Raw genomic sequence first — 21,550 nt, forward strand, 5'->3', positions numbered from 1 at the left:
GTTCGACTCACATAAATGATAAGGACGTACGATATATATTAGTGATGAGTTTGATATCTAGTCTTGAATGACAAGGACGATATATATTTGTGATAAGTTTAATATCTAGTTAGTGATAGTTCCCAATGACTGTATATGCTCCCATAATAAGTAGCACTAACCAGTAAGCACCCTGGTGCAAAATCTATCAGGTTAATTGAAAAGAGTCCAATACTAATAAATAATTCTAACCAGTAAGCACCCTAGTGCAAAATCTATGAAGTCAATTGAAAAGACTCCAATACGAAATAATTCTCTCCAAGGAAAATAGAAATGAGCCTCTTTGGATATTTGAGGATACACTTTTTTTTTTCTTCTCAATTTTTGTAAAAATTCAATGAAAAAACATTCTCTTGAATTCTCTGTAGTCCAACTAGAATAAACAGTGTTTGCCTCCTCATATTGCAAGTCGAATGCAAGAATGCATATGGCAGCCCACCCTGATTTGACACGTGTACATTATTAAAGTACAACTTGTTGCAAAAAGAAATGGTATGTATTTTTTTAAAAAAATATTTGTGCTTTGTTGGGTCAGTATTGCAAAACTAATTTCATTTGGTATTGATTGGATTATGATGCAAAACTAAAGAATATCAACATTGAAATTTATTATTATTATTATTATTATTATTATTTTAAATATTGCTGGTTGCTAACCAAGAAAGTATACTATTTGATTTCATACGTTAGAAGGTTGCTTTGGAGATTATTATAACCACTACCTTTAGCATAAGCTTGCATTGAAATGGCCCTCTAAATAATAGGCCACCAATAAATCCATCAAAATCCTATATTTTATTCATCAAACAGTAAATTTATAAATTTATAAAATTATTTATATTAAAAAAATTAAAAAAACCCAAGGTCTTAAGTCTAAGATTTTGGGTCTATTGTGTCCGAGTCGGGAGTTCTGATTTCATTTTCTAAATCCAAGGTTGGAAAAGTATTCTTACAATTATAGATGTTCCAAAAAAGTCATCATGCACTCTTCCAAGTTGAATTCTCCTTATATTTTTATATCGAAGAATTCATAATAATTTTTTTGAGGTACCAATGAAATTTCATTGCTGGAAAATTTGGTTACATACTTTGAGAGGTTCCAATACCATTCCCTCATCATCTTTGTTGCCTAGAGCCGCCTCTAGTCAAAACCAAGAGTGAGGAGAGAGAAGGAGGAAGGAAAGAGGAAGCAGTTTTTGATTTCAGAGTTTTTAAAGCATTTATTAGATAAAGTTTGTGGAGTTTAAATAGAGGCAACTTTTTTAAAGTATCTATTATTTTTGTAGTATGTTTGAAGAGATTTTCTAGTGCGGGCGTGAGCATTGTGCGTACATATTGTTCGCACAGGCGGTGTATCAGTCCTGTTGTTGTTGGTCGATCAAACAGTATAAAAAATTACATCCACAACTGTATCTATGTTTAAATAGTGCTAGAAAATACCGTATTTAACAAGTAAGATATATGTCTACACTTTCCTTTTTCTTTTTTTTTGGGGTAAATACTACAAGTTATCCCTACACTCGAAGGGTAGGATTAATCTCCGTTCGAATTCAACTGCGTAAAGTCACAAAGTGTTTTCAAAGAATTTCGAACCCTTGTCATCGAGACACGGTAGCTCACCAGCAAGAAGTGACAGTTTGCTAACTGCATCACATCTTGTGGTTTATACACTTTGCTTTTAAAAAACAAAGTAAAACAAGAAAATCGAATAGTGGGTCAATTGTCGTGAGGAACCCGACCCGTATACCCAATGGACTCAAGCAGATATGTGGACAAAAGATGGACCCAGCTTCGACTTGTTCAACTTTTAGGTCAAGTAGAGATTAGAGAGAGTAGATGTATTTGTACAAGGTTAGGTTTTTTAAACCGATTGTTTGACTCTAAAAACCAGTTAAGTGTTTGTGTAGGCCTCTAGCCTGTTGTAGGGTTAAAACTCAGATCTGAAAGCAGACACACAGACAGCCTTTCTCAGCCAATCTCACCCTGCAAAAGTTACAGAGTTTCAATGCCTTTCTTCTAACCCCAAAATTTAATTCTTGCTACAAACCTCAAACCCAAAAAACCCAACAAAAATGAAAAACATGATACGCCCTTGTTTTCACAAGCTGATTCTTTCCTCTACTCTCCAAGCCAAACAGCTGGTACCCTCTTTCTCTCTCTTTAATATTTAAAAAAAAAAAAATTGTGGGTTTTTATGGGTATTTTGTTTTTCTTTAATTGTTCTTGATTGTAGTTTGGTGCTTGTTTTGCTTTGGTCACTGAGGAAATTGGGTGTGTGAAAACCAGATGGCAAATTGTAAACTTTTCTTCTCTTTCTTGAAGACTTTGCAGACCCACTTAGGAGAGGAAAGTGAATCCTTCAAATTCCTACTCTTGGGGTTTTTTTTTTTTTGTGGGTGGGTCAAAACCTAAAGGGTGAAACTTTGTTTTGCTTGTATGCTGAGATTAGTAAACCCAAAGATGATGAATAGCTAATCAAGGTTGTTTAGATATTTTCTTTCAATTTTAGTCACAGGATGTTCTAATAGAAATCCCAGAACTTCAGAACTTGTTTGTTTACATAAGGAATGGTTAGTTGATTTTTTTTGGAAACGAAATTTGAATTATAAAACTAAGTTTGTTTGTTTTTAATTTTTTTTAAAAATGAATTTCGTTCTTGATATTTATAAGGATCAAAACTCAATTAGGCTGCTAAATTTATGTCTTACTGGACTGAAAGGATGAAAATACATTAAATGTTTATACCAGTTTTGCTCTGTTTGGTTAGAAAGAAAGTTATTCTGAGATTATAAACCTTCTGGGACCAATTGCTTATTGACAAATAACTGTATAACTGGAAATGTAATTTATACTAAATTTTACTTATTGACAAAACTGGTGCTTGAGCCTTTTCAACTATTTTTGTTAATCTTCTGCCATTCATTGAAAAAAAGAGTTATAATGCTCTGCCAGCCTTCTAACATGTCTTATTGAAAAAAAGAGTTGCATTGGAGCCAATAAATAAGTTGTAATTGGATTTTACCTGTATAAATAACTCCCCGTTTGGTAGCATTGATCTTACTTTATTTTGGGTCCCTCAAGTGTGATTGTTTAGGAGCATATCTTAAAGTGATCTGCTTCTGAATGGTCGCCTCTGCTATTTTTCTAGTCATGTTTGTCTCTGAAAAATATGGTTGACTTCCTGCATTCCTTTGGAAGGCCTCTGAAACAATATGAATTTGTTTCATACAAGTAACACAGTTTATGTTCATGTAATTATCTAATTGGATCCAGAGTCACTTTCTTGGACCTGAAACTTAAAATTTGATGAATATGATATAGTGGGGAAAATAATTTTACTTTTGGTATTATATTTGTGCCACTGTCAGTAATTCTGATTTCTTTTCTGGAATGCTATCATTTTAGGTGATAAGTTTGCACTGTTCAGGTTATGTTTATGCAAATTTACTGATATAGCATATTATACAATGGCAACAAAAAAAAAAAAACAAGAGTTCATTTACAACTTAACATGGTGGTCATTTTATTCTCGCTAAAAAGCCTTGCTTTATTTTTGTAATTGTAGATGATCCCAGAAAATTTTGTCAAGAAATTCAGAGACGATCTATCCACTGTTGCTACGCTGAGTGTTCCAGATGGTAATGTTTGGCGTGTATTAATAAAGCAGGCTGACAACAAGTTTTGGTTTCATGATGGCTGGCAGGAATTCATTGAACGTTATTCAATCCGTGTCGGATACTTTTTAACCTTCCGATATGAAGGACGTTCGTCTTTCACTGTTCATATATTTAATTTGACCACTGCTGAGATTAACTATCAACCTAATGCTCTCAGTAGTACTGGAGGGTCTGTTTACAGACATCAAGTATTTGAAGAAATGGAAGACGATGACTCTGTCGAAATCTTGGGTTCCACCCCTAAATCCATTGTTACTGATTCATTGAGAGACAAGCTCTTTGGCGACTGTGCTAATCAACCGATCCCTGGAAAAGATTATAATCCTCCAGCTCTGCAGAATTTGTTTAATGGCTCCAAACCTAAGAATTGCACGAATTGGCCTGATGCAGGGAACCCGCATCCATCAAAGGGTTCTGGTCTACAAGCAGGTAACCAATCTAGTCGAGAGATAGGTGTTCAATTTAATGTAACAGAGCTTAAAAAGACTGTGGATGAAGTTAAATTGCGTAGTTCAGGTGAAGATATACGAAGCATGAAGAAGACTATGAGAAAAAAACGAAAACTTGATCCTAGTAAGTTCTCTAACTCATATTGATTGTCATAGTCTGTTGATGGGAAATTTGAATCTCACTATTAATTCTACGGAAGTGCAGCAGTGCAGGAGTCTTCTTCTCAACATGAAAAAGAAGTTGAAATACGCTTTAGATTTTATGAAAGTGCATCTGCAAGGAAGAGAACTGTGACAGCTGAAGAAAGAGAAAGGGCTATTAATGCAGCCAAAACGTTTGAGCCAGTTAATCCTTTTTGCAGGGTTGTCCTTCGACCATCCTATCTATATAGAGGTTGCATAATGGTGAGTCGTTCAATAAGATGTGCTATAGCTTGTTTGTCGATTTCAAATTGTTACATCTTGGCTTAAAGTGTCTTTTTCCTAGTGCAGTATTTGCCATCCTGCTTTGCCGAAAAGAATTTAAATGGAGTTTCAGGATTCATCAAACTTCAATCCTCTGATGGTAGACAGTGGCCGGTTCGATGCCTTTACAGAGGAGGTAGAGCAAAATTAAGCCAGGGATGGTATGAGTTTACGCTGGAGAACAATTTGGGAGAGGGAGATGTTTGTGTCTTTGAGTTGCTCAAGATGAAGGAGGTTGTGCTGAAAGTTACTGTATTTTGTGTCGTCGAAGCTGCAGGATTTGTGAACCAACCTCCACAGCAAAATGCCAGCCAAGCTAAAATGATTAGAAATTAGCGGCTACCTGGCTGGTAAATTTGGATGTCTAAACTGTATCAAAGAATCTCCTCTTTGGGTAGTGATCTGAGTTGTTCATGTGGACTTAGTGGAACTTTTCAGGATGACATAGTGGAAACTTTTTTCTTTGTTTAGGAGTTTCAATACAATTTTTTGTGTCTTGACAAGCACTGTAAATAGATTGTGCAATACTAGGATCCTAATCTTCTCAATTTTCTTTTTCATGGTGGTGTTAACTTTTGTTCAAAGCATTTGTTTGTGCTCGACCATCCTTCATTCTCATTTGCATTTGTACAGAGTTTTTTTTTTATGTGACATTTCCTCTGATCTTCAGACGCTAGACGTTCGTAAGCTCAGGTGGAGAGAGCACAGGGTTTAGAAATATGGTCAAAAAGAAAAGAATTCAGAATCTCCTTGAAAACCATATTTTTAGGTTGTCTTTATAATTTTTTTAATAAAGAAAAGAAAAAAAGGGGGTAAAAAAGAGAGGCCTCACTCACTCAAAGTCACTATTCTCATTCTAAATGTCCAAAAGGAAAAGCCTCATTATATTATACTTTCGGCTCAGTTCTTTCTTTTTGTGGCAACCTTTTCCAGAATTTTATAGAGATCAACGGAAGTGGTTGATGACTTTCATGGGTTGGTATTTGATGAGTTGGGCAGCTGCAACTGAAAAATTCACAACATGACACCTGTTTGCAATAAAAATAACATTTTTGATCATTAGCTAAGCACATTACTGATCATAATCAACTGTTAATTAACACATCAACTCTCGTACGAACGAACACAAATTCGTTCATATCAAACCAAGGGATCAATCAAGTTAGTACACCAAAAAGAGCTGGCCTCTTCCACAAGTTAATGCTATACATCCTCTACTATCCAAGAAGTCATAGTTCTGTTTGGTTGCCGAAAATTAAGCTGTCGAAAAGGGGAAGGGTCGCATCTTAAGCTGAGTCAGCTCAAGATGCTGCTTGTAACAAATAATTTTTTGTCTTTTACTTCATACGGCTTATTCTTTTTCTTTATAATATTTGTATAATTTTTTATTTTTTCAAGTGGGAGAGTGGGGGTTGGCCAAGAGGTGGCTTGTCCACATTTCGTGAAGGACTCGCGAAAAAGCCAAAAGATTTGCCATGGGGAGATTTGCCATGGGATTGTTTGGATCGTGGGAATATTTCCTTTCTTCTTTTGACCAGCTAAAAAATACATGAAAATTTCAACTAGGTTGTAATTTGCCATGACCTTTTGGGGGTTTTTGCTTCATTCTTTATCGCTTCTTAGTGTTTACGGATATTAAACAATTTAACATGTTATGTTTTTAAATTGTTAATTTCAAACGTCGTATCTATAAAAATTTAATTATTATTACCTAATAAGAGAATATGTTGATTGATTCCACATTAGGTCAAATATATAAATATTTTTGTATCTTCATTTTAAAAAGATAGACAAGACTACCTAATACTCGATTTGGAAGTTTTGAAAAGTTGAGAAATAGAAAACTACAAGATTTATACTATTTTATGTCCGAAAGCAAGCTGTGCTTTTTGAAAAGGTGGTAGGCTGAGGCCAAGGCAAAAAAATATATATTAAAAAAAGTTAGTAGGCTAGGAGCCTGGGCTTAAGATAATTCACATGCAAGTCTTCTTTTAAAATCAAAACAAAATAATAAATCTATTTGCATCATATTTATTAATCGTATCTCTCTCAGAAGTAGATGGCAAATTTCCATTTTATATCTTGAGCTTAAGTTCATGGGAAGATTTCTGACCTTTTTTTTTATGAATATAATTTGTTTTATTTTAGTTTGATGTTTTGCTTTAATGTGGTTTGGCTTGTGGGGGCTTCGGATGCGTAATGGGTTCTCCTTTTCTTCGCTTTAAACTTTGAATGATCTTCTTTTATTTTTTATCTTTGGGCTCAGCTGTTCTTCTTTTACTTTGTGTTCTTTAAGGCCAGTGCTCTCTCTCTCTCTCTCTCTCTCTCTCTCTCTCTGTGGATGTGTTTGTGTGTAGTTGTAAGTTGCATTTGTTTGAGTTTAAGGGTCATCATATTCATAAGTTTTGAGCTTGACATTCTGTAAGCATGTAATCGATTTGTCGCTATGGTCATATAATTCCAAAAAATCATTAACATTTATAATTTCCCACCAGCAGGAAAAAGAAAAAAAGAAAAGAAAAAAGAAACTAAAGGGCCATGTTCTACTTCTGGAATCTGATGGGTTCATTAGTGCTTTTTTTAGTGATTGGTTGCTGAGAATATAAAGAGAGAAAGAAAAGGAAAAAGAGAGAGAGAGTTTGGAATGGGTTCATTAACTATTTTGATGATTGGTTAGTGAGAAATGGAGAAAAAGGTAAACAGAGAGTTTGGAACGTTGAACTTAAAAAATAAATCGCCGTTGCCGGGGATCGAACCCGGGTCACCCGCGTGACAGGCGGGAATACTTACCACTATACTACAACGACTCTGTTGTTAGTTCTTTATATGTTTTATTATAAATACGTTTCATTTTTATTATTTACTTTTTTTTCCCCTTCCGTTCCAATAACCTTTCGCTTTAAGCCAACTATTCAATTTTTGTGGTCTGCTTTTAAAACAAATAACAAACTATAGTCTAATCTTATTGTTCACCCGTTTTGGTTTAAGCCTCCAACTATTCAACAAGTTCTTTGGTGTGCGAATTATGTGGTCTGCTTTTAAAGATTGTGAATTTGTGTGAGAATATCTTAAGTTCTTTTCTTGTTTGAGGACTTTAACAATTTATTTAATACAAACTATATAAAATAAATATCAATGTCTAATCTTATATAAAACATTCATTTACTTTGCTAGATGAGAAAAGGTTCGTTGTGTAAAAAATACATATTATCTATCTTAGGTTGGCTAGAGCGAATTCTGATATTCCTCACTCTGCAGGACTCTCCTGTTCACTCCTTCTTATTTATTTATAGTTATTTTTCTGGAAATGATTTTTGTTCAATATTTGGGCCAAAAGGATGTCTCCATTAATTTTTCATATTAAATTCAAATATAATATCGATTGTATTTGACAAAATAATACTTTTCTAATTGGTTTTGGAGAGTTTGATCTCATTCATTTCGATGTTGTTGTAATGTTGAAAGTGGATTTAGCTCATGGAGAAGACCCAATGGTTAAATTTTGTAGGTGATAGTTTCGGCCCATATTATTCCAACATGGAAAAAAAGACCCAGCCTCAAAGAAAACAAGGATTGTAGTCAATCTTTGTTCTTTATTGTCAAGCCATGGTTTTATGTTTTTCCTTGGCCACCATTTAAAGTTGCACAATCTTTCTCTAGAAACTAAGCTCATCCAAATCTTGTTGTCCACCAACCATCCCCTTCCTCACCTTATCCATTCATCTTTTATCTCATGCCAATACAAAGTCACTCATTTGCTTTTCCCATCATCTTTGTACTTGCAGAAGCCTGAAAAACTTCAAGCACCACCGCAGAAAAGAAAAAAAGGTGACAATATACTCCTTCCCTACACCAAGGGTTCCTTCTATTTCATTACCAGCAAAATCTGTTTGTAGTTAATCTTGTCTAAATCTTTGTACCATTTTTTTTTCTCTCTCTTTTGCGGAAGTTTTCCACAATGGCAACAGCCTCAGCTACTGTGTCTCCAGCAATGTTCACCACAACCACAGTGGCCAAGCCAAGGAGGGCAGCAAACAATGTGAATTACATAACAGGGCTCAATTCATTTTCTGGGCTGAAAGCTCACAGCAGTGTGGCCTCTCTTGGCCTTCCACAGGGCACTGAGCAGTCCTTTGCAAAGATCGTGAGCTCCTTGAGAGCCCCTTCACAGGGCAAAGGCAGAGGTGGAGGAGGGGCACTCTCCTCTACCTGCAATGCTGTTGGGGAGATTTTCAAGATTGCAGCAATCATGAATGGGCTTACACTTGTTGGAGTTGCAGTAGGGTTTGTTCTTCTTCGAATCGAAGCATCCGTGGAGGAGGCAGCTGAGGCTGAGTAAGAATTATGTGATGGTTGGTTCTGTGTTTTGCTAAATATTTACATTGTATCTCTCTTTAAATACTTCATTTGATGTATGTAGCAATGATTTATATATTTTCATTTTCTGGTGCATTGAGTTGGATATCTAATCTAAGCCAAACTAGCAACAGGCATCCAATCTAAAGTTTCCACTGGATAAATAAACCAGTTCAAGAAATAGGATCTGGACCAAGTTTTTTCATTCTTGTATATATACTTGCATCTTACTGTGCACCAGCTTTACCAACAAAGTAGTTCATCTCCCACATGATTGAAAACAAACTATAACAAAAAGAGTAAAATCTTTCTGAATCTCTAAAAGGACTGGGGGCATCCCCTTTTTCTTGTAGACAGTTTTGGAATTTTTTTATTTCTTTTACTGGTCAGGTCAGATGATAATCCATGCATTGAAATTTTAGTGGCATTAGTTGGCCAAGTTAGGACAAATTTAATTGTTTAAGCATTTGAGAGTGACACTGATCTAGTTGATGAATTAGGTTCCAATCTGGCACTTTGTAATTTTTTTTTTCTCTACCTGAAATATCATAAACTATATTATTTTATTATATCTTTAAGCACAAATGGAGCTCATGTGATTATTTATTTTTATCTCCAACTTGGTTGAAGTAATCTTCTTTTCTTTCAATTTTTACCATTTCATGTGCACACGATAATTTGACATATCGGGTGGAGATGCTCTAGAGACAAAATTAGGCCCTAGATTATTTAAAAATGTTAGGGCAACAATATAAATGATTTCTCATAGAAAATGGCTATACATGCCCAACCAGAGTACATGGGGGTTCAATGTTACCTTTTCAGTTCTCTCAGCATAAATAAGAAAATCTCATAATATCAAGATATATAATTTGAAATTGTGGAAACAAATATCAAAGAGCTATTCCAGCCCAATTTTGATACATTATTGATCCCAGAAATCAAGTGTCATATATGTTGTCCTTGCAAATGACATTGGACTTGCTCCTATTTACTACTAAAAATTCTATGGATGAGCATCTTTGAAATCATTTATGACTATAGGGACATCTGCTCCTCTGCAATGGAGTTGCTCATACTCTATTGGCAGGTCCCTTGGAATGCATTTGACAGCAAATTTCAGGCATGTACAACCTGTGAATATCAAAATTCCAGAAAGTATCCAACTAAATTGCAAGTTGGCCAATGCTCTTGCCCTAAAATCAGCCTCACTTGACTGACAAGTTACGGCTCCAAGCATGGTATCATTGGTGCCCTCTACATAATGGACAACACAACCCTTTGGAACAAACCTAGGAACCCAGAGAAAAAACCCCATGTTCATAAACCAGCAACCTTGAAATACCACTGAAATTGAAAGAACAAGTGCTGCAGGAAGACTGGTTTGACAACAAGTTGCTGCCAAAGCTGCCATGACAGAAACAAACACTATGAGCTGCAGCAGCCAATGGTAATACCCTTCAAGACCAACATGGTCAGCAGAGTGGAAATGAAGTAGGAAAAGCTCTTGACAGAAAACAGATGCTACCAGCATTCCAACAACCCCAGATAGGGTCTGAAACGGATGAATCAACTCAGCACAAAGCGTAAATCCTGCAAATACGACTAGGTGGAGGAACATAGTTGCATGCTCCAAGTTGTGGAGCTTGAAAGAGAGTTGAAGAAAAGGGAAGTCTAAAACTTGCATGAAAATTGCCAATACAGAGAAAGATAAGATGAAAATGAGCTCCAAGTGTTTGAGTTTGGAAAGAGGGGAATTGAATGGGTGCCAAAACCTTACTCTAAAGTTACTAGGGCCCCTGAGAAAATAAGATCTGATAGTGTTGATGGTGTGCCATAAACCAAGGAGGGTGAGTGCAAACCCGGGAACTATGTGTCCAACAAACGTGCCCATCGAAAGCTTGTCTTCACAGATCAGGGTTTTCAGTGCATGATCTGTAGCAGACAGAGCTTAACTCACAATCTCAATACAGACCTTAAATACATGAAGCCATTGCAGTGGTAGAGAATACTAAAAGCAACAAAAGTCCATCGTGGTAATTTTTCCGAGCATTTGGTGCATGATGCATGTGTTTCCACAAACAAAATTTCACAAAACGACAGCCAGCCTAGTGTGACACTCCAAAAAGCTGAAGAAAATGGATATCCGAAATGGAAGTGTCACCCCTTGAAGAAGATTAAGGGTTACTTCATGACCATGAAAGTTGCTTTAGATTAAGATTACAAGATGATTACTTTAATTTGTTGCCTATTAGTCCATGTACAGGTAGTGGAGAGTGAAGTGGTTTCAATATAGTGTGTGTGGGAAAAAAGGTGTTTCCACTTGTTCAAGATATTTATTTTGTGGTCCTTATGCAACTAAGGAATTGTACAATAATAACGGTAGAAGATGCTAAAATATGAAAACTATGAGAAATATTTGTTTGTGAGAATTTTCTATGTATTCTTCTCCTTGTAGGAGGTCATATTTATAATACAACAAAACATGAATGAGCAAGTAAATAATAAATTCATAAATCTATTTACAATAGGAAATCAAGAATTAAAGTAAATCAATTATAATTATAATAGGAATTCTTGTGTAAGAAAAGTAAGTCAATATCCACAAGTCACGCCAACACTCCCCCTCACGTTGGTGCATAGATGTCGACAATGCCCAACTGATCCAGTGAATTGTAGAATGCTTTCTGGAAATCGCCTTTGTCAAAATATCCGCCAATTGATCCTCGGATTTCACAAAAGGAAAGCTGAAACACTTTAGCCTCAAGCTTACTGTTTGATGAAGTGTCGATCCACCTCAACATGTTTAGTACGATCATGCTGAACGGATTACTGTACAATGGCTATAGCAGCCTTGTTGTCACAAAGAGATTCATTGTAGATGTAGGTTTATACCCAAGTTCAGTAAGCAACTTTCTTAACCAAAGAAGTTCACAAATCCCTTTAGTCATGCCTCTGAACTCACTGGATAAAGCTACTACATTCTGTTTCTTGCTCCTCCATGTCACCAAATTACCTCCCACGAATGTGAAGTAACCCGATGTGGATTTTCTATCTATTACATTACCTGCTCAATCTGCATCTAAATAACCATCAATATTTAGATGACCATGCTTTGAGAACATAAATCCTTTTCAGGTGCAGACTTCAAATATCTAAGTATCCGAAGAACTGCATTCATGTGGTCTTCACTTGGAGAGTGCATAAATTGACTGACAACGCTCATAAGCAATGTCTGGTCGAGTATGTGACAAATAGATCAATCTTCCCACTAACCTTTGGTATCTTTCTTTGTCAGTTGGAACTTGATCCGGATATTCTCCAAGATGATGATTCTGAACAATAGGAGTGTCCGCAGGTTTGCAATCTAGCATTCTTGTGTCTGTCAACAAGTCCAAGACATATTTCCTTTGAGAGAGAAATATGCCTTGCTGCGATCGAGCCACCTCAATTCCTAAGAAATACTTGAGTCCACCTAGATCCTTCATCTCAAACTCTTGTAGCCAGATAGTCTTGTAGCTGTGATATTTCCTGTTTATCATTCCTAGTAATAATCATATCATCAACATAAATTATTAATGTTGTTACTTCCCTTTCCGATGTTTCAAGAACAGCAGTATGATCGAGTTACCTGTTTGAAACCATTGTTCTTCATTGCCATGGTGAACCGTCCAAACCATGCACGTGGTGACTTATTTCAACCCATACAATGCTTTTCGTAACCTGCAAACTGTTCCAGTCTGAGTAGTATTATAACAAGGAGGAATGTCTATGTACACATCCTCCGTGAGTTCGCCATGTAGAAAAGCATTCTTTACATTAAACTGGTGTAGTGACCAATCCAAATTAGTTGCAAGGGATAATAAGACTCTGATGGTGTTTAACTTTGCAACTGGAGCAAAGGTTTCTTCATAGTCTATATCATAAGTTTGTGTGTACCCTTTTGACACAAGTCTTGCCTTGTATCGCTCGATAGATCCATCTACATTATGTTTTATAGTAAACGCTCATATACATCCGATAGTCTTTTTTCCTTGTGGTATAGTCTCCAATGTCCAAGTCTGATTTTTCTCAAGAGCTTTCATCTCCTCTTTTATAGTTTGGACCCACTTAGGATCTTTCAATGCTTCAGAGACCTTGGTTGGAATATGGATAACAAACAACTGATGCACAAAAGCCTTGAGTGGTTCAGACAGCTTCTCAGTGGATACATGATTTGCAATTGGATACTTGGATGTCTTGCCAATATCAGGTGAATAGCGGTTTGGTGGCTTCCCACGATTTTGCCTGAAAGGTAATTGATATCCAATAGTTTTATCCTCTAAATGCACAAGTCTAGTATGAGTAGTTACCTCAAGGATATTCTCAGGAGATTGGTCTGTTGGTACTGTTGAGTTAGAAGGGGGGTCTTCATCTTGTTATTATGTATTATCTGTAGGTGTGAGACTCGGATTAGAAATATCTTCGTATGGATCAGGTGGGTCAGATAATTGATCGCTATGAATAGGCGATTGGTCGCTTTTCGGCCAAGAGTAATCTTGTGCTCCAGACTCGGGATGATCAATCATTTCTGTACATAGGAGAATTTCTTCGTTTTCCAAGTTGCTCCAATTCTGCTCTTCACTTTGTCTCCCCATGAAGCGTAGAATTAGATGATGGGTCATGGAAGAACAGCTTAGATTCCAGAAAGGTCACATCCAAAGTAACATAGGTACGTCGGTAGGAGGGTGATAACAACGGTGACCTTTCTGATGAGTGGCATAACCCACAAAAACACAACGAAGCGCACATGGATCAAGTTTGCTACGTTGATTTTTGTGGAGATGAACGAAAGCCACACATCCAAAGATTCGAGTGTGAGTACCAAAGCAGAGGCGAGGTCTATGTTGCGCAAGCACCTGTAAGGGAGTTTTAAAGGTCAATACACGAAGACATGCGGTTGATTAGGTGAACTGCGGTGACAATAGCATCATCCCAGTGATGGCGAGGAACATGAGCGCCAATCAGAAGTGCTCGGGCGGTTTCAAGAATATGTCGATTCTTTCGTTCAACAACACCATTTTGTTGCGGTGTCTGATGACAAGTCGTCTCATGGATAATTCTATGTTGTTGGAAGTAAGTCTGAAAGTCATGATTGACAAATTCTCCACCATTGTCGGAGCGAAGAATCTGGATTTGAGCATTAAACTGATTTTCCATCTGTTTGTGGAAGGTGAAAGCGGGAAAACACTTCGTTTTTATTCTTCAGCAAATAAAGCCATGTCATCCGTGTACAATCATCTATGAATGTGACAAACCATCGAACACCAGAAGGAGCAATGATAGGTGAAGGTCCCGGACATTAGAGTGAATTAACGTAAATGGAGTAGTACACTTGTTCGTACTCACAACCAGATTTGCTTTTGTTTGCTATCAAAAGGATCGTCCTGTTTAGCCATGCCAGGTGAAGTCATCGACATAATATAGCCCCCCTCTCTTAGTACCACGACCAAGAATCTCCTCAGTGTGAATATCCTGAAGCAAACAAAAACTCGGGTAAATGAGTACACAACAATTCAATTGTTCAGTAAGCTGACTAACGGACAACAATTTAGTGGATAAAGATAGTGAATAAAGATGGAACAAGTAAAGTATTAGACAGTGTGAGAGATGATGAAAGTGCAACAGTGCTAGCCCCTGTCACAAGATAAGTAACGTCATTGGCATTTGCAATACAGGTTCATCGAGGTTGTGTAGTATTCAGAAAATCATCAGCATCAAACGTCATATGATCAGTTGCACCGGAATCAATTATCCAACTCATGGAATCAATCTTATCAGAAGTATGGAATCCATAACCAATACCATTACTGGTCGTATTGCATTGTCCTCGATCTTTAAGAGTAGCCCACCAATCGGGGTAGCCATGCAATTTAAAACAAGTCTCACGAGTGTCTCAGATCACCACAATATGAGCAATCTAGTCCATGTGTCGGGGTTGTTAGTTGAGAAGTCATAATCTATGCAGCGGAAGATGCATAGGATACAGGTTGAGTAGGAATTTGGATCGGGATCGAGCTGAGTCGGGTGAGTCGGAGTCGAAATCGGGATCGAGTGCGAATCATAGACAAATTCGGGTCGTGGTCATCCTTGGAGTCGGGTCGTCATCGGAGTCGGGTCGTCTTGGTCGTCATAGTCGAGGTTGAGGTCGTCAAAATAAGATCCTGATTTCGGATCGGGTTCGGGGTCATCAAAATAGGATCCTGATTCAGGATCAAATTCGGGGCCAAAGTCTGCATCTGTAGGAGTTGAGCCATTTGGGCACTCAACTTGACTATAGGTTGGTTGAGAAGGAGAGAATGAGTCGGTGGTGCTACCTTAATGAGGGTTGAAAAAATCATCAACCCCCATAGCGGCGACGGGGGTTTGAAACTAGAGTCAACAATTCCAAGATCGCCGCTCTGATACCATGCTAAAATATGAAAACTATGAGAGAATATTTGTTTGTGGGAATTTTCTATGTATTCTTCTCCTTGTAGGAGGTCATATTTATAATACAACGAAACCTGAATAAGCAAGTAAATAATAAATTCCTAAATCTATTTACAATAGGAAATCAATAATTAAAGTAAATCAATTATAATTATAATAGGAATTCTTGGTGTGTAAGGAAAGTAAATCAATATCCACAAGTCACACCAACGATTGTAAGATTCCTGGATACCCTATTACCTTGCCACAGAATGAGTGTTGGGAGAAGTCTTCTCAGAACCTAGGAAAGAAAAACAGTTTGAAGCTTGGTAGTTTTGCAATTGAGTCCATTTTTCTTCTACCATTGTAATTGGTACGAAATACAGTATCGACGTAATTTTTTTTCTACTTGTAAAGCGGCTGGGAGTTTTTTGGGGAGAGAGGGGTAGGCTTTGGTTGCTGAAAAAACTTATGGCGTACGCCCAAGTTTCAAGTAATCATATATATGGAAAAAGTCACTTTGGGTCCTTTAGTTTGTCGGTCTTTTCACTTTAGTTCATGTAGTTTTGATTTTATCAATTTAACCTATGTAGTTTGATTCTATTGCAATTCAAGGACACATCTGAATTTTCATCCAAAATACTCCCCACGTAAGGGACATGTGTTTATTTCGTCAAGAAATTGGACATGTCTTTAAATTGCAATAAAATCAAGGTACATGGTTCAAATTGTCAAAATTAAGACCATGGAGACTAAAGTGGAAATTTCGTCAAGCTATAGGGATGAAAAGTGACTTTTTGCCAATATATAATGTTATTTTACCAAACAATTTAACATGTTAAGCATCTACCTTTGACCAACAACAAAAATAGCATCTAGTGTATTCAATTGAGATTTTAGAAGACTATTTGGGATTAAAAAAAAGTCTAGTGAATTTAAGCAGAATATAATGACTTATAGGATTTTATTTATTGATTTCTATAATCAAGATTTTTTAATGAATGGACTCTCCCTACTCTAAAATCAAGTAGACAGGAACAAGCAGAAAGCATGCTTACCAAAGTGAATGAATTTGGATTTTCATTCGCTAGTTTCTTATCTTGAAAACCTTAAAAGCATCACAAAAGAAGGAAACGAATATGAGTAATAATATACATGTGTTTAGGAAAAGTTGTTTTAGTAGAGCTCTAAAGAATGACTAACTAGTTAACATTTGGTTCTATGTACTGCCATAAAACATCTTTTAAGTAATAACTGGTGCATGAGAGGGCAGAAACTACATGATCCAAATTGCGCACTGATGAAACAAATTTAAAAAGAAAAAAAGGGTAAACAATTTGAACAAACAAGGCGCACACCAAGCTACATATCTTGCAATCATAGAGCTCCAAGAAACCATATCTCTAACAATCATTTCATCAAACACTTGCCTTGCAAACCCGATTGTGCCCAAACAACATAAACTAACTATTTATATACAGTGCATCGCTTTTGGGTATTGGTGGTTTGGTCATCATGTGAGGGAAGAACATTATTACTTATACTTAGTGGTCTTCATTGGTGGTTTGGTCGCCATGGCTTATACCCAATGCACAACTACTTGGATGGAGGTCAAGGTGAGGAAACAAAATTAAAAAATCTCATATGAAGAGTCTGATGGGTTAGGGTGAGATTTGAGATAAGGCTTGATATTTATACTTCCCATTAAAAACTCCCACACAAGCCCACATTTTAAAAAACCTTGCGAAATTAGTAAGTTTTTGAATACCATAAGACTTTTTGTTACTTGTCTAAAGTCTTAATTGAATACCAATAGATTTGGTGACTGTATTTTAAAAATCCTAATAGTTTTAATGGAATACGACAAGACTTATTTAGATTATTTGAAAATACCACATAACTTATTTATCTCAAAATAGTATTTTAAAATCTCAATTGAATACCCCCCTTAAATTTGTAATAAAGTTGGTGAATATGAAACTTCATTAACCTAACACAAACTGAGCATCGTCTGGTTCCAAGAGTTTGCTGAATCCATCTTTCTTCATGCCCTCAAACTGAAAAATATCACTGAAAATTGGTTTGGTTTGGTTTTGTTGAGTACCAAACTCCACCCAATTTGATGAATCAAAAACCAGTTTTACCAAATTGGGGATTACCAGAAGAACCAGATGAATGACCAAAAACCCAATTTGTTAATAATTGATTACATGGAGTTAGTCAGTTAATCAGCTCCTTTCAATTCAAGCAACACCAGGGTCACAGAGCCCCCCCATCAGATGGGGTAATAATACATAGAGATCGAAACACATTTTCGGATAGTTTCAAATGACCAAGCTGATTTCTCTTTTTTATTTTACTGGTATCAGATTACATGTGTTTAGCCCTACATATAAATGACAAACAATAAGTTATAAAATCGCTCAATAACAATTGCCTTATCAAATTCTACTTTTCCATTGCAGGTTGAATACAAAAAGTTTCCTCACTCCTTACTTGCACACTTCATACCTAGTTATATTTCTAACAAAACTTGGGAAGAATCCTTCCACCACTTTGACATCTCCAGATCAGGCCATCTGCAAGAAAGAGTAGAAGCATTAGAGTGATTGCAAACTACACCAAAATGAAGCTATTTAAAAGAGCATGAAAACCCTTGAGAAGTGCACTCATAATTTTCTATTTTGAAAACAACAACTTCCAATTTAAGTTTCATCCGTATGAGCTAGTTGCAGTGCTGCTGTGCTCAAACAGGTATACAAATTATAAAAGTTTTTTTAAAAGCACAAATTACATTAGATTTTTATCATATATAAGAAACGTGACACTTTATTAAAAATAAACAGTACAACAAAAGTAAACAAGGAGTCAACTCTTTAAAAAAAAAAAAAAAAAAAACTAAACATGCAAACTGCATCGACACCTCAATCCTTGGGGAAAACATCAAAACAAGAACAGAATTCCAAAGAGCTACAAAACAGATGCTTTGCTAAATTACCCATCCCTGAACCTCCTTTTCCTTTGGTTTGAGACAGAACATCCCATCTCACCAAACTGTTCTTAGTTTTTACTCTTCACTGATCTAAACAATACAACTATATCATCCACCTTTTTATTTTTGGGGTATTCGACTGGCAGAAATGAAGTACTGCAATTAAAAGGAATACCCATAGTATCCCCCAAGTCAGCAAAGCAACACAATTTGGGAAAAATATTTGAAGAAAGTGAAACTGCTCCAAACTAAGGTTTTGTAACAATGACTACAGGCCAGAGAGGATAACAAACTGCAAATAAATCAATCAAGGTCTAGTGAACCCAACCAGGTGAGAAAATAGACATCCTTGACTTGAGTTGGATGGGCATAACAATGTGCAGCCTACTTCCAGTGAGAACTGAAATCTTGCCATGCTATCAGCTACAGCTACTGTTTTGCTCTCCCTACAGACATGAGAAAGACAAGAAGACCCTTCCCCATTAGAATCTTACAACCAAGTAATAAGGTTTCCAAAGGGTGACAATCTCTAGTATTTTGCTGCAGCAAACTGACGGTAGCAGTGTATCAGTCTCAACCCTGAATTTGAAGCATTCCTCCTCCAAAGCAAATTTCAACTCCAAGTAAAGAGTCCAGACTTATTCTAATTTCCAAATTAGCAGAAAATCCAAACTTTCTAGTACGATGGAAGTTCGTCAGGACACCTCCATCCTCAGTCTACCGACAACTATTGCACTACCACATTAAGTTGCCACACTTGAAAGTGCCAAAACTTCAGGCACCATCTTTCCTAAAAGAATTATACTGTCTAAAAGTGTATAGTTGAGTTTCCATTCAAGAGCTAATAACCTCTGACAATTTAAAAATAATAATAATTCCAAACTGCATTTCAATTCAAGTATTAAAAAGCTATACGGAAGTTAATTTCGTTAGAAGCACTACTTCCAAATCACACTTGTCATAGAAGATAAGAAACAAGTAAGGAGCTTCTCATAATGTGTTTTTTTTTTTTCTTTTTCAAAGGGTATATAGCCCATTTAAAACAATCAGAAAACTCATGGAACACCAAATCCTTGAATTTTATCCATCCGCCCCAGCTTCAACATTAGATGGGTTTTCCCAGAAAATGAGAAACAAGCTAGAAACTGAAATGACTAAATGACAGTAAGAATTAAGCACCATAGAAAACTAAAAACTATATTTTTTATCTTCTATTTTCTAGAAACAAAACAGGTACACAACAAATTTTGAAGATTGAGCAACAGTTGGCATGGGAGACAAAAATCCATTTTAGCAATAGCAAATATCCAAGGCCAATTTGATGAACGTGTCAAACAACAATAATTCATAAATAAATAAATAAATTTCACTGGAAAGGAACATTCAATCGCTAACATATATGAAAATATTAAATTACGGACCTTTCATATCAAATTTTACCCGAAATTTTAAGCGACAGTAATGGGTTGCTGCTTAGAGGGCTCGATGGGTTTGTTACTTTTCTTATCTAAGAAATCTTCGACGTTGTAAACGACGGTGATGTAGAGGGAGCAACTAGGGCACCGAGCGATCTCTTCGCCCAACTTCAGGTCCTCCTTGGTGATCTGAAACAAGTCCCCGCATGGACAGGGGTATGTGTACGCCTGGAGCTCATTGTTCCACTCCATATCTTCGATCTCCACATCGTCGTACGACATCGTTTTGGCTCCTGAGTTTGGATTAGGGTTCGTTAATTCTTGAAACCTCGCAAAAGCCCTAACTTGAATTGAAAGATCCAAAACCCTAATTGGAAAATTCCTTCAAGTCACCTGGAAAAATTCAGCCGTCGATATGACTTAAACTGAAGATCAGGTGTTTGGCAATCTATGCGGCTATATATATATATATATATATATATATATATATATATATATATATTGAGGATTCTTGATTAAAACATTTGAGACAGCGCTCACTTCGGATTGTATTTCACTAATCCAAACCGTCTATTTTGTACATACACATTCAAAGATCATCTCTACAAAAATCACTTGAATCCGATATCATTTGAGCATTCAATTGAGTTATTGAAATTTTAATACTTTCTTGAAGCAGTGTTCATTGATTTTGTAGGACACAATTGGATGTCGAAACGGTTTTCAAATTGTCTAATTTTTTGTAAGGATGATCTATGAATGAAGACCTAAAAAATAGATTGTTTTGATCATTGGAAAAAAAATTGTAGGGTACCCTAAAGGGTGTCCTCAAATATTATTGAGGATCCTCAATAGAAGATATATATATATATATATATATAAAATTTATTTATATGAAAAAAAAAGGAAAATATTTTCCTGAGAAAGGCTCCAAATTCCGAAAAGACTAGAACAAAGAATGTATATTCTCATAGCATTACAATAGTAGAATATCAATTTATAAATACAAATCATTTTTTGTCCTAATAGTTTGTTATTTTTACCACTTTGGTCCCTGTTGTTTCAATTTGATCAATTTGGTTCATGTAGTTTTCAATTTAAGCAATTCAAGGATAAATTCTAATTTCTATCAAAATAGAGTAACTATCGTTAGTTGTTGAGGGACATTTCGGTCCAAAAATAAAGGTAACCAAAAAAGTAATCAAAACCCCCAAAAAATTAACCAAGAATAAAATAACAAATTTTTATATATATATATATATAAAAAGAAACTCTAATTACACAAACCCCACCTGCCCCTATCATCCTCCCCCCATACCAACCCAACCCCGCAACCTCCCTCACCCCATCCCCAAACCACATCCATCCCATCAGTCCTCTTGCCTCCCTCTGGGTTGTGTTGTTGGTAGGTGTTAGGAGGCTGGGTTACGAGATGGAGGAGGATGAGATGGGGGTGCACGCAGAGAGGGGGCGGGGGGGGTGTGGTTTGGGTGATATAGGTTTGTTTGTTTTTGGTTATTTTTCAAATTTTTTTGTTATTTAATTCTTGTGTTTATCTGATTTTAATTTTTTAAATTAATTTAAACATTAGAGAAATTGTAATTTTGGACCAAAATGCCCCTCAACAACTAACTGAAGTTACCCATTTTGACAGAAATTATAATTTGTCCTTGAATAGATTAAATTGAAACTAAATGGACAAAATTG

At 36.2% G+C, this 21,550-nt stretch overlaps 4 protein-coding genes and 1 non-coding gene across 10 annotated transcripts; 2 read left to right on the forward strand and 3 right to left on the reverse strand.

Moving 5' to 3' along the window:
* The first annotated feature begins 1,869 nt into the window (after positions 1-1,869).
* LOC103335459 (B3 domain-containing transcription factor VRN1) lies at positions 1,870-5,190 on the forward strand. 4 transcript variants are annotated; one of them, XM_008238468.2, is made up of 5 exons: positions 1,873-2,180; positions 3,605-4,145; positions 4,233-4,289; positions 4,371-4,570; positions 4,658-5,190. In XM_008238468.2, the coding sequence occupies exons 1-5, from the start codon at positions 2,112-2,114 to the stop codon at positions 4,964-4,966; spliced, it is 1,176 nt and encodes a 391-aa protein (XP_008236690.1). In that variant the 5' UTR covers positions 1,873-2,111; the 3' UTR covers positions 4,967-5,190. The 4 variants fall into 4 exon arrangements, with proteins under 4 accessions (XP_008236689.1, XP_008236688.1, XP_008236690.1 ...); XM_016795285.2 differs by having other exon boundaries at positions 1,874-2,180; positions 4,374-4,570; XM_008238467.2 differs by having other exon boundaries at positions 1,870-2,180; positions 3,605-4,289; positions 4,374-4,570.
* A 2,175-nt stretch (positions 5,191-7,365) lies between these two features.
* On the reverse strand, positions 7,366-7,437 carry TRNAD-GUC (transfer RNA aspartic acid (anticodon GUC)). The gene has a single exon. It is a non-coding gene; the product is annotated as a tRNA-Asp (tRNA).
* An 823-nt stretch (positions 7,438-8,260) lies between these two features.
* Positions 8,261-9,082, forward strand: LOC103335458 (cytochrome b6f complex subunit (petM)). The gene is made up of 2 exons (XM_008238462.3): positions 8,261-8,458; positions 8,580-9,082. Exon 2 carries the CDS (start codon positions 8,589-8,591, stop codon positions 8,967-8,969), a length of 381 nt encoding a protein of 126 aa, XP_008236684.2. The 5' UTR covers positions 8,261-8,458; positions 8,580-8,588; the 3' UTR covers positions 8,970-9,082.
* A 742-nt stretch (positions 9,083-9,824) lies between these two features.
* Positions 9,825-11,169, reverse strand: LOC103335457 (transmembrane epididymal protein (DUF716)). Its single transcript, XM_008238461.3, has one exon. The coding sequence runs from the start codon at positions 10,878-10,880 to the stop codon at positions 9,993-9,995; it is 888 nt and encodes a 295-aa protein (XP_008236683.1). The 5' UTR covers positions 10,881-11,169; the 3' UTR covers positions 9,825-9,992.
* Positions 11,170-17,755: 6,586 nt separating this feature from the next.
* Positions 17,756-20,342, reverse strand: LOC103335455 (diphthamide biosynthesis protein 3-like). 3 transcript variants are annotated; one of them, XM_089053919.1, is made up of 3 exons: positions 20,237-20,342; positions 19,850-20,136; positions 17,756-18,015 (listed from the first exon to the last, which is right to left on the reverse strand). In XM_089053919.1, exon 2 carries the CDS (start codon positions 20,123-20,125, stop codon positions 19,877-19,879), a length of 249 nt encoding a protein of 82 aa, XP_088910045.1. In that variant the 5' UTR covers positions 20,126-20,136; positions 20,237-20,342; the 3' UTR covers positions 17,756-18,015; positions 19,850-19,876. The 3 variants fall into 3 exon arrangements, with proteins under 3 accessions (XP_088910045.1, XP_008236682.2, XP_008236681.2); XM_008238460.3 differs by having other exon boundaries at positions 19,869-20,315; XM_008238459.3 differs by having other exon boundaries at positions 19,850-20,308.
* Between the last annotated feature and the right edge of the window lie 1,208 nt (positions 20,343-21,550).

This window comes from Prunus mume, linkage group LG6 (genome assembly GCF_029339155.1).
Source record: "Prunus mume cultivar Tortuosa linkage group LG6, ASM2933915v1, whole genome shotgun sequence".
NCBI lineage: Eukaryota > Viridiplantae > Streptophyta > Magnoliopsida > Rosales > Rosaceae > Prunus > Prunus mume.